This window comes from Athene cunicularia, assembly GCF_003259725.1.
Source record: "Athene cunicularia isolate RWA chromosome Z unlocalized genomic scaffold, athCun1 chrZ_part1, whole genome shotgun sequence".
Lineage (NCBI taxonomy): Eukaryota > Metazoa > Chordata > Aves > Strigiformes > Strigidae > Athene > Athene cunicularia.
In genome coordinates, this window is record NW_020799142.1 from 10944246 (window position 1) to 10956804 (window position 12559).

The 12559-nt window shown below is 35.8% G+C and overlaps 1 protein-coding gene across 4 annotated transcripts in view; it reads right to left on the bottom strand.

Annotated features, from left to right (window-relative positions):
* AP3B1 (adaptor related protein complex 3 subunit beta 1) overlaps positions 1 to 12559 on the bottom strand; it is a 150842-nt gene that overhangs the window by 85691 nt on the left and 52592 nt on the right. For all 4 annotated transcript variants that reach the window (XM_026865898.1, XM_026865895.1, XM_026865896.1 and 1 more), the window contains exons 8-13: positions 12216 to 12377; positions 10401 to 10498; positions 7757 to 7811; positions 7606 to 7677; positions 5106 to 5168; positions 4072 to 4204 (exon numbers count right to left, since the gene is read on the bottom strand). In XM_026865898.1, coding sequence (XP_026721699.1) covers positions 4072 to 4204; positions 5106 to 5168; positions 7606 to 7677; positions 7757 to 7811; positions 10401 to 10498; positions 12216 to 12377 — 583 coding nt within the window. The remainder of the gene's footprint in view (positions 1 to 4071; positions 4205 to 5105; positions 5169 to 7605; positions 7678 to 7756; positions 7812 to 10400; positions 10499 to 12215; positions 12378 to 12559) is intronic.

Here is a 12559-nt window from a genome sequence, read left to right on the forward strand (position 1 = left end):
AACACCGAGCCAAGTGATGCAGTTGACACACTGAGGGACGAGATGCCATTCAGAGGGACCTGGACAAGCTCTAGAGGTGGGTCCATGTGAACCTCGTGAGGTTCAACAAAGCCAAGTGCAAGGTCCTGCACCTAGGTCAGAGCAATCCTCAGTATTAATACAGGCTGGGGGATGAAGGGATTGAGAGAAGCCTTGTGGAAAAAGGACAGGGAACCAGTGTATGAAAAGCTGGATGTGAGCCATCAGTGTGCCCTCAAAGCCCAGAAAGCCAGCTGCATACTGGGTGTCATCAAAGAAGCGTGGCCAGCAGGTTGAGGGAAGTGATTCTGCCCCTCTACGCTATTCAAGTGAGACCCCACCTGGAGTATTGCATCCACCTCTGGGGTTCTCAACACAGGAAAGACATGGACCTGTGCTGGAGCAGTTCCAGAAGAGGGTCAAAAAAATGAGCAGAGGGATAGAACATCTCTTCTATGAAGTAAGGCAGAGAGAGTTGGAGTTGTTCAGCCTGTAGGAAAGAAGGCTCCAGAGAGACCTTATAGCAGATTCCCAGTACCTGAAGTGGGCCTACAAGAAAGCTGGAGAGAGACTTTTTACAAGGGAATCCAGTGACAGCACAAGGGCTAATGGTTTTAAACTAAAAGGGGGTAGATTTAGACTAAATAAAAGGAAGACATTTTTTACAGTAAGGGTGGTGAAACACTGGAACATATTGTCCAGAGAGACTGTAGATGCCTCATCCCTGGAAACATTCAGGATCAGGCTGGACAGGGCTCTGAGCAACCTGATCTAATTGAAGATGTCCCTGCCCATTGCAAGGAGGTTGGACTAGATGACCTTGGAAGGCATCTTCCAACCCAAACCATTCTATGATTGAGTTATTAGAAAGTAATGCAAATAGTTAAAATGAAAGTTAGAAGGCAATTATTAGGGCTTAGTATCCAGACAAACATTGTTTCTGCTTTTCAGAACTGCCAGAAGTCTAAGCTTTTTTACTTGGCTAATTTTCCCACCCTTATAACATAAATAACAGATCTCTGAAACCACATTAATGTATCTAAACTGAAAGTTACAAGGAGTTGGGTTTTTTCATGTTATTCTAACAGTAATTCTAACAGACAGGTAGTAGTTGCCCGATGTATTAACAGTACCAGCGATTCTGCAAGTCGACTCTTCTAATTTGTGTAGATCAGTAGGAAAAAAAATGTTTTATCTATACATCCTACAATTATGTTTACATTCTCATAACCTACAACTTTCAACAGAAAATGAAAGTCAGCCATCTGAGAAGAACCTGCGGGATCACTCCCATATACAGTACAGAGAGACAAAAGAGTCTTCCTGTAATCCCATCTGCCTCTTCCATCTAAAATGACTTTTAAGTCACAGTGGCACTAGCGGTCAGTTGAAATTATCAAGGCAATTGCTTAAAGGAAAGGTATCAGTCAAATGCCAAACATCACACTGAAGAGCCCAAGTAACTTCTTTTTGTATTTCCTTCAGCAGATGATGAACAAAGATAATTCTCAGCCCTCTAGAAACAGTTGAGAACTGCTCTTGAAATTTTCTTTGTGTATTTATGACTGTCTTGTTTAAACTCCAATTTCCCCTACTCAGGGAAGCTGGGGGCTATGGTAAAAAACCCTATTTGAATCACAGAACCATATACAGAAACTAGAAAGTTCAATGATAAGACACTCAAAGAGCTCTGTGAAGAGTTATTCCAGCTGGACCTGATTGACTTCTGAAGAGATTGTTTTACATAAGGACACTCTGCCTGTCAGCACCCAAGTTCCAGAATGATTAACAGCACAGCTCCTGTGCCAGACACAGCCAAGGTATCTTGGCTATTGGGTTGTACCTATAGCAAAGGCCCTTCCAGAACAAGAGAACAGAATTAAAAAGTAATTTTGCCACAAGCTCATTCTTCAAGATTCTATTTTGATTTGGTTGAGTTAATTTGGTCATGTCTATTCCACACTCAAGTGAATTCCCCATAAGAAAACAGTTCAGAGAAAGTAGAGCCAACTCTGCTTTCAGGGACCTCAGACCCTGCTGGACTTACCAGTTTGGGCTTCACGATATGCAAAGGCAGCAGAACTGCTTCCAGGCTTCAAAGAGCCATGGAAGAAGTAGCACAGCAAACAGACTGCTTGCACACTTTAAGGGTGAAAGTTGGAGGAAAGCAAGATTAACCAAAACTCTTAAATCTAGTCTGCTACTTATGCTAAATCTCTTTTTTTCTCCCTTACCATGCCCCAAACTGTTATATTCAGTAAACTGTGACTATTGGTAATTTCCTGCCACCTGAGGAACGGTACCATGTCAATTATGCCATTCTATTCATTCCTTGAAAGAAGGAATAAAGACACTGCAGCTATGGTAAAGCAATTTGCCAGCTGCCAGGTTTAAAAGATCCTCAATATATCCTTTGCACTCTTTCAGAACAGTAAGCAGAAGATGATAATTTTATTTGCTAGACAACTACTTAGAAACAGTCAAGAAAAGTAATCTTGTTGAGACAGACCTTTGTATACATGCACATGCATGTGTGTGTGTGTGTGTATATATATATATATATATATATATATATATATATGGAATTACTTTGAAGAAAGTATTAAATTGAGAAGCTATGATAAAAGAAAAAAAGCCTTTTCTTCTTAGCTCGGTCCAGGCTTAGCAAAAACAAAGCAAGAAAACAGAACGAAGGATTATTAAGTAACAAACTCAGTATTCTTAAGTTTGATTACATTATTTAAGACAAAAAGTGGGGATTTGTACATGCTGAAAGGAGCCTACTGGCCTAGAGATAGATTGCTAGTAGAATTAAGCAGAATCAAGAACAAGCTTCAAAGCTTGTTCTTTTAATATGGTCATTGCTGAATGTAATACGAAAAGGTGCATTTTGCAGACTTGACCCTCTAACACAATATAGGAAGATATTTTAAAACACAGCTGATAATCAGAAAAGCATAAAGGAACATAAGGTCTGGAGCACTAGGAAATTAATGTTGCATATATTAAACCTACCAAGCTGTACACTGAGCCATCTCAGGAATTTCTGATACAAGGTGAAGTGGAAGAGAAGGAAGACTCATAGCTCATAATCCAAGAAGAAAAAGCTGTGAGTGTATCAGTAGGTCACAGGATGATTATGTGCTGCCAAAGTGATGTCCCTAATAAAGGCCTTCTTAGGCTTACCATGAAAAATAAGTCCAATAGATATGGAGGGGAATTAATGTTCCTTTTCAAAGCCTAAAGTAGATCTCACTCATGTTCTCTGAACATTTCTAATTATTCCAGATCACACCAAAGCTATGCTTTACTTCCTCCCTGAAATTATTATTTTTAAGTACATCTTTCTTAACTCTATTTCCAATATCTAACCATATTCATGTAGACTGTACATTTTGTAATAATTTTCTGATTCTCTTATTGACTTCTTTTGTGCAATATTCATTGGTAACTGGTAAGAATATACACTATTATCAGGTATTGAATTACAGTGCTGCTATATCCTATTTGACTTTATCTGTCCCTTAGTGACTTACAACTCTATTTCACTATATAAAAATAACAGAAGTCTAGATTACAAAATTAAGCCAAATTTGGGGCCATTTACCCTAAACTATTTAATATGTTTTTTTCAGTTAGGTATTGATGCACGGGGAAAAAAAAAAACATTCCAAGCTTTTAGCACCCTCTACAGGCTAACTGTTTTGATGCAACTAAATATTTAACAGTAAAACTACTGTCATCTATGAGAATCACAACAGCACACTTTTATTCTCAAAATGCCATAATTATGAAACAGGTAAACATGTAATTGCAGGCCACAAGGAATTAATTTCACTAACAAAAGAGAAAAAAAAGTACCCAGTGATTATGAGAGCCTACTGAAGTGCTTCAAACAAGAAGCAACAGAACCACTATTTTTATCCAGTCATGTCAGTTCTTACAAAAGCCAACTCCTATGTATTTTTTAATGTCATCTGCTCTGTGTGGTTCTCATTAAGAAAATGTTTCATGACACTGCTACTCAGAAAACAAACAGAACATTTAGCTTACCATCTCTGTTGGACAGCAAACATACGAGGCCGTTAAGGCACGTGTCAGTCACTTCGGTGATGTTAGTTGCACATCTGCCTATAGCCTGAATTGTAGCTGCAGCAAACTGTTTATCTTGGCTTTTCACGTAAGTCTAAGAAAACAGGATTTTCATTAGTCAATACATAAGTCTTGTCAACCAAAGACTTACCATATTACCGTTGTAAGAGAGACATCTGTGTAATAAATAAAATCTAGAAAGTTACATTGCACATTAGAAGTTAGAAATTTTTTAACTCATTGACACTTTCAGATGACATTTTCTTGCCAGCTTTGGTCACCAATGGCCATGCAAACCTCTGATTTCAAGAAAGCTTGGGGCAGGGGGCAAAAACCCAAAACCAGCAATTAGTTTGTGTGCAAGGTTGGAAGAGTTGATGAGCTCTCTCCAGAGAGATTTCAGTTCATTTAACCGGGAGCATCTGTGAAACTGAAAAACCTACCTGCCTGAGAACCAGTACCTTTCAGAGAAATCCAGCAAGAGAACTGAAGTAATGGAAATAGATGTCATAAGCAAAGCAGAAAGAAAGGACAGACACTGTTTCACAACATAGGCAGAACATCTTGCTGACACATATACAGATATTGGAGGTAATACTATTTCATCAAATGACTTAAAGAAATGAGGTTTAACAATAAATGATAATGGGCAAATATTGCTAAAATTAAGACCTATAATCCAGTGACTTACACTGTCAGTCAAGTTGCTAGAATTTGGTTTAAAGAATTTTGAATGGTTGAGTTTCTTTCATCACTTTTTTTTTTTTTTGTAGCTGGAAGGAGAGTGAGAAACAAACATTGAAACTCCTTTCCACATATAAAAAGCTCCATTATCCATTATGATATGAGACAGTTTGATTTTCATTCTGAGAATATTTTATCCTGGAAAAGACTTTAACTTGAAAAATTGAAGACTAAGAATCTAGATGAAACCAATAACGGCAATAGGCCAACAGAGAGTATTTCATATAAAAAGAATATGGTTTTGCACAAACCTGAAACTCTCGAAGCAGAGTTGATATGTTGGCTTCATTTGCTAAATTTGTCAAGATTTCAAGCTACAAGAAAAAAACAGAACATATATTTTATCAAAAGTATAATATTATAAATAGTACACATAAACACTATACTTCCATTGTATATAAAAAAAAAAATGACACTACTACTAAAAATATCATTTAGAATTCAATAAAGTATACCAGATTTCAGATAGCAGCATTACACTTAGGAGGAATTCTCCTTGCAAGTACACGCAAGGTTTTCAAAGCAGGACTCTAGGGTTCAGTGATTCATTTTCTAAGAGCTCTAGCTTTAGTGTTGCATTGCATATTATATGGCCTTGAAATACTTCTGGCAGCATAGTTTCCAATGTTATACAACAGGCCTTAGTGTATAAGAACTATATGACACTGTAAGAAGAAATAATGGAAGTCACAACTGCAGCTGGGGAGAAATAAAAGTGTCCATTATATTCAGATGAACTGCAATAAAAGAACTTAGGAGAGCAACAGTTGCATCTATGACTTCTCAAATCTTAACATCAATAACATCAAGACCCTGAAAGGCCTCTTCTTTGCTCCTGGTGAACAAGAAGATGATATACAACACTTGGTATATATTGTTAAGATGCTATGCTTGCAGGTTGTTTTAACTTTGAAGAAGAAACGATTCCAGTACAATTTGAATGAGATAAACTGAAGAAAAAGACAACTCTTGTCTCTTTAAAGGAAGTCATGCCTCAGAAATCTGTTGGTATTTCTTGAGTTGGATGCACACAGACAAGGACACTTAATTGATACAGTCCAGCAGTACTTCAGAAGCAATTTGGTAAGACCTGTCACCAACTGCTCTTAAAGCTACATACCTAGCATAGCATACAAAGCAAGTGGATAAATAAAAGATAGGAATAGGCAGGAAGAAAGAAGATACTATTTTACAGTACAGGAAGGCCATCAGTGGAATCCCACAAATATATCTGTTGGTCTTTTGCTTTTCAGCATATTTCTGCATATTCAGATATTCAGCATATCAACAAAGGCTGAATAAGAAAAGCTGCATGAAAACTCCAAATATTAGGTGACTGGTTGATAAAATGGCAAAAAAAAAAATTCAACACAGATAAATGTAAAGTAACATTCACAATTGGGGAAAAACCTTAACTTTACAGAACATGGTATGCTCTGAGCTGATTACTACTAATTATAACTGACAATCTGTGGTTAAAATGGATAACTCCATGAAAATATAAGCTCAATGCTAAGCAGTGACCGAAAAAGCAGACTTTGTGCTGGTAAAGAAACAGAGAACAAAACAGAAATCTAAACAGTGCAGCAGATGAATTCCAGGGTGCTCCTACAATTTAAATACTGCAGTAGGTCTCATTCTCCTATTTTAAAGCAGACAGGATGGAACTACATGTATAGGAGGTAGAGAAAAGCACAAGTTTCTCTTATGTATGTAACAGTGTAATTTTTCTACATTTTTCAGACATCAAGAAAGAACTGAGACAATGAAAGAAAAACCCACATTTCTACTTCTCCACCCTTCACCATTGTATTATCATATCAATTGATATGGCAATTTAAATATATCAACTTTCAATTGTTTCATAAGTGACTTTTCCTGCGTAACACTGTGTCTTACTAGTATTCCTGACAGTTTTCATAATCATTAAACGTGGGGAAGATCTTTTTTCCTACAACTGCCTCAAGTTTACTTAATGTTGGACTAATAAAAATATAATGGGTTGGGCATAGCCATCTTGGACTGCATCACTCTGCACATTTAAATGACAGTGCAACATGGATGTAAAATGAAAATACAGAAACAATAATGTGTCTTTAAGAAACCTTTACCTTCCTCTCCTAAACCGAGGTGTCTATGACTATCTAAAGCAAAACATGAGGTACATAGTAGTTTTTTAGCTATTCCTTCATCAAGGATTTCACATCTGCTAAAGAATATAGAAACCAGAAAGACAGCGTAAAACATGCATTGAGAAGTGGCCTTGAAGAAAGCCTCAAGTATTCTCATGTCAAATGCTGACTTCAAAGGGAATTTGGGACTCAACACTGTCCCCTTTCACTCATGGAAACAAATTTTAACTCTTTTTAAGCTAAATGTATCAAAATCTTGATTTCATTTCTCTTCATTTAAGATATTCTTCCTCCCATGAAAACAGCCTAACTCTAAATGTTTGAATGGCCGGTTAGATTAAACCAGTAATGGTCTCTATCACTAACAGGTACCAAAAGCTGTAGTGGAAAAAACAGCCCATCTGCCATCTACATTACAGTAACAAGAGAACTCTCAGATAGCCTGAAAACCCTGAAGGACACTCGTGGACTTAACTAAAAGCCACAACTCTACACTTTTTAGTGAAAAAAAAGGAACAATACAGAATAATGCGTGTCATATCAGTGCCAGAAAATTTTACCTTCCTGTTGCAAAGAGATTTGTCTAGCAGTATACAGATGAATTTGCTTTTAAGCTCACCTTCAGTGTTTTGATCATTGTTGGATCAGTTGATCTAACATAGAAACTCTTCAGATAAGGTTCAAACATGCCCTGAAAAGCAGAACATATTTAAGTAGCTCGCCTGTGTATCATGTAAAATGGGGTTTAGAAAATGCTAAATAGGGTATACCTTCCTCTGAATTGACATAGTGGCAATGTTCTGCAGAACAATATACTGCACCTCCCTAGAATTTGAAAAGAAAACCAAGAATTATTCTGCAAAATTACAGATACATAGAATAATGCAATATGGCAAAGAAAGTCCAATTCTATTTGAATCCAAAGTTAGTTAGACATTTGACTTGGCACAAACACAGACAGAAAAAGATTATTGCCAACTGCTACAATTTCATCATCTGCTTCACAGGAAGATGCATGATGAAACCAGGCTCTCATTTTTAAAAACTTCAATATGAAAAAAAATCACTGACATCAGTGCAATGGTGCAATTCTCCTTGTAGACCTCGGGTCTTTGTTTAAAGCAAAAATTCACTTAAAACATCAACATTCTGGCACATCCAGAAATAGCTCATAAAAACCTTAACATTTCTTCGACCACCTTGAAACTTGAACACTGCAGGATGGATGACACAGCTGAGAACAAAAACGCATGGGCTTTATCTGTAGTGTGGAAATAACTGCATTAGTTACAAGAAAGCTAATTCCTAAACTAGCAGGAATTGTCACGACTTTTTTGGTCTTAAAAAAATTTACTAAAAATTCTTAAAAAGGACCAAAGTCTCCTGTGACATGAGTATACGCTGGAAGGAATAAGCATCTATCAAAAAGCAGTACTTTAACATAATAGACTTTCGCAAGGTACAGACAACAGAATTATGTAATATTCTAAACACAGAAACATTAAACATGTTTGGAGGATATTCTCATCATTAATATATTAGTTTAAAAGCCTCAGCAGGAGTGAGCAAAAAGAAATCTGTGTACTAGTCTAAAGCTTTTAAACTACAGAGTTTCTGCCACCAATTGCTTAAAAACTAAGAAATCATTTACATGCAATTTTTCTGAACCATGAGTGCTCAAATTCTTTCATGATGCAAATCACATCCTAATAGAGAAATCATCACATCCATTATCTCCTCTTATTCAAAACTGTCTAATAGCCCTCTGGTAATTACAGCTGTTGCTTACTAAGAAAAGTAATAATAGAGAAGTACTTCGTATCTTTTAAACCTATTTTTATGTAATTCTTACAATGGTACATGGCTACACATGATGAACAAAGACTGGAAATTGCTATGAAATGCTCTTCCAGGCACTCTCACCCTAAATAGATTATACTGTATTTGACATTAATTTAAAGGCCATAGACACATAACTTCAAGGGCAAACAGCCAAAGCTTATTTCAAACTGGCTGTAATAGCAAAAGTGTTTCACACAGATTGGTAACAGAGAATAGACAAGCCATTCAACATAAGAAAATCAGAAGACTAGTGCCATTTTAGGAAGTAGTTGAGGTACAGGAAAGATGCGACTTCTCTTTTGATGAAATCTGCGTATAAATGAGCAGTAAAATGATATGCAAAAATAATCCTTTCAACCTGTATGAGTTTAGTTCTCTACATTACCTGTACATACGCCAAACTGCTTTAGTCATTTTACTTGTCTTTGTATAAAGAGAATGGGAAGCATATTGTACTATAAAACCAAACACAAACGTAACAGTGATTCATTTTTACCTGAAATAAAAGCATGAATAGTCTACCAAGCCTGTTTTTAGTTCTTTACTAACTTAAATGGTAGAGACATTAGCCATGGGTGAGCTGCAGAATGTTACAGAGAAAGAGCTCTGTGGTGACTGGGCTTAGAAAAGTTAAAGCCCATCTAAGATGAGTAATCTTGTCACGACACAACAAAAGTGCTATTTTTAATAAAGCTTTTGTCTGTTTGGTGTGCTAAACTTTAAAAAATGAACCATTTTCACAACAAAGTTTTAGTGTAAAATACCATAAAGTTATTCTGAAAACATCTTAATATTGTGTCTCCTAACACCCCTTCAAGGCTCTTCACACAAGATACATGGAAGTTCAAAATCTAAAAGCTTAGGGGAAAAAACTCCACTTTTATGCAGCAAATATTGGCATAATATGTCAAAACTATCAAACACAAAGAAAAAAATAGTATTATCAATCTTATGAAACTCATGGCCAGTGAGATCCTTCACAGGAAAGTCGACAAGGTTACACTGAAGATGAAAAAGTCAGAATTACATCTCCTGAATGAAACAAACTTGGTTCTTAAAAGCAGTCCAAGGTTTAAGGAAACATAGGGGATCCAGCAGTATCAAGTGGTATTTTAACAAATATGTTGCTTCATTTCTCTGACTACAAGAAGTCTTCAGTATAAAGTGCAAGAAAATACACATCTGAAGACTTTAGTGCCTAGCGAGACAGTAAGAAACTCCAATATACTTAAATTTCCAATAACTTTCAAAAATGAAAAATATCAAGACTAAACAAACTAGTTAGTACTGCCTCTATCTGTATGCTAACTAGGCAGCCATGACTCTTCTCAGAATGAAAGTAATAATTATGAATGAAACACAATACTTAATAATCACTGGATGTGATACTGAAAATGATGGAATTAATAAATGAGAATCATTAAAAGTAAGTAAAAGCTATTACAGAATGATTTTAAAATGAAACTCTGAAAGTGCAATAGTTATATCCTCATCACTATGGCTAAAGAAGTATGTACAAAAAACTGTCACCAAAAAGTAGACATAGCAACATAAAGTACAGTCTTGACTTACCTATTACTACGGAGTAAACGCACCAATGACTTCGAAACAGTACTAGCTTCAGATTTTGGTGCCAAATGCCAGTAAAGTTGTGCAACTGCCATTACCACCTAACAAAACATTCAGAACAGCATGTTAACTTTAAATTGTCATACATATCTATCACATTTGCTTCAGACCTGCAGAACTACCAACTCACTCTTCTTCAGAAAGCAAAGTGCATACCCATGTTCTTTGAAATCAACAATGCAGATCGGGGGAAAAACATCAGAAAAAGATAATTTTGTTTCTAAAATCAGAGCTAATTAAGTACTTCTCCTTCCTCCTACATTTATTGTACACTATAATGTATAGAAAGAGGAAAAGGAACGGAGAGAAAAAAAATGTAGGTAATTCAAATTGTAAACATGCTGATATCATCCTTAGTAAGTCAGTATTGCTAGCATCAGCTGTACAAAGTAATGAGGAAATACTGTTTAAAACTTCTGCAAATTTTGTGCTTTTGTTTGTATTAAATACAGGTTTAGTATTACCTATTATTTGGTTTCCACTTAAAATCTTTAATTCTATTACCCTATTATGCAATTTATAAAATGACAGCTGCCTTTACTGGCAAATTCTAAAGCCTCAAATGTAACAAAGTAAAAACCACAGGGCTGCATCCCAACATCCTGGCTAGCAAAAAGCTGAAGAGTGAGACAGAAGCAACTTAAAACCCATACTTTTTTTTTTTTCAAGCTTTCAATAAACATGAGAATCAGTATCATATTTAGAAAATTACCTACTGAATGTGGAAAATAAGCAATGGAACCTGTTCTCAGTGCAGTGTGATGGCAAACGTATCTAACACACTTGTCCTTTTCACAAGATGAGTTAATATCGTGTAGACACTGAACATAGATTTTAGCAAAAGGCTGTGTTCTAACAGAATTATCATTGTAAAACTGTATTCAATTCTTTTCCAAAGTCTGCTGGCAGATTATAAGCGGTTTTGAAAAGAGGAAGACATTATTCAGAATCTACAAATAGGTTCTAGGGAGAAACAAAAACCTGGTCTGTTTAGCTTATCAAGAACAGGTTGAGAGGTGACTTAATCATCACAGTGCAGTAATTATTTTTGCAATTATATAAATATTCATTATCACTCAAAGTCTCTTCCCAAAGACAACTAGTCTTGATTAACAGGATAAACTGAGGGTAAAAATAAAGTTCTGTGATCTGAGTAAGAGCACAATGATTCACCATCAGCGTGGCTTTTTCCAGTTCTAAAAAGTTACTGGCATCTTAATCATGGAAATACTGCAAAGCATACTACACTCATGATGTCATATCTATCCTTGAACGCTTCCAAGGTACCAATACTAAAAATCTGACTGGGATTGACAAAGAATTTAGGCATACAATCGTTTCCTTTTAAAATGTGAGACTCAAACAAAAGCACAACTTAATGATTCAGTAAAAACTGATTTCCTTTCTGAATCTGTACCATAAACACTGACAATTCGTGCCATCCTAGTTGCTGAGAACTTAAGCATTAAAATCTAGCTGTGGTATAGTCATCACATGCGACAGAAGTTGGATTCGAATGTTCTCATATTTTCTCTAGTATTTTGTTTGTCCTTCATATGGAGCACATAGCACATTCAGTTCAGATGTTTTACTCAGAAGCTAAATTGATTTCAAAAAGAATTACTGTACTTCTGCAAGTTATTAGAGAGTATTATCACCACTTTTATGAGGTGTAGTTTTTACTTTTCAATCTTAAATATTCTAGAGGTATAGATATTTAGTAGTTTAGCATTTTAATAAAAAAGAAATTAGTCATACAGCAGCATTTCGGCTTTGAAGCAAGGGCTTTGTATTTCTTAACAGCAGTCTGTGATCTGGGTCCATAGTATAGATGTTTTTCACTTTCTGATCCTTTTCTTTCTGTTCTTCTTCAGATTCATAAAAATTATTTTCACTATATTCTTCCACCACCTCATCATCCTACCAAAAGACAAAAACATACACAAAATATGTGAATTAACTGGTTTTACTCATTAAGGAAGTAACATACAACACCACAATTTTCATGCAAGATTTATACACTATTTTAAAAAAAGCTATTGACTATTCTACCACAGTTCGCTCAAAGCAGTAAATGTACCTACATGAAAAAGAGCTTAACA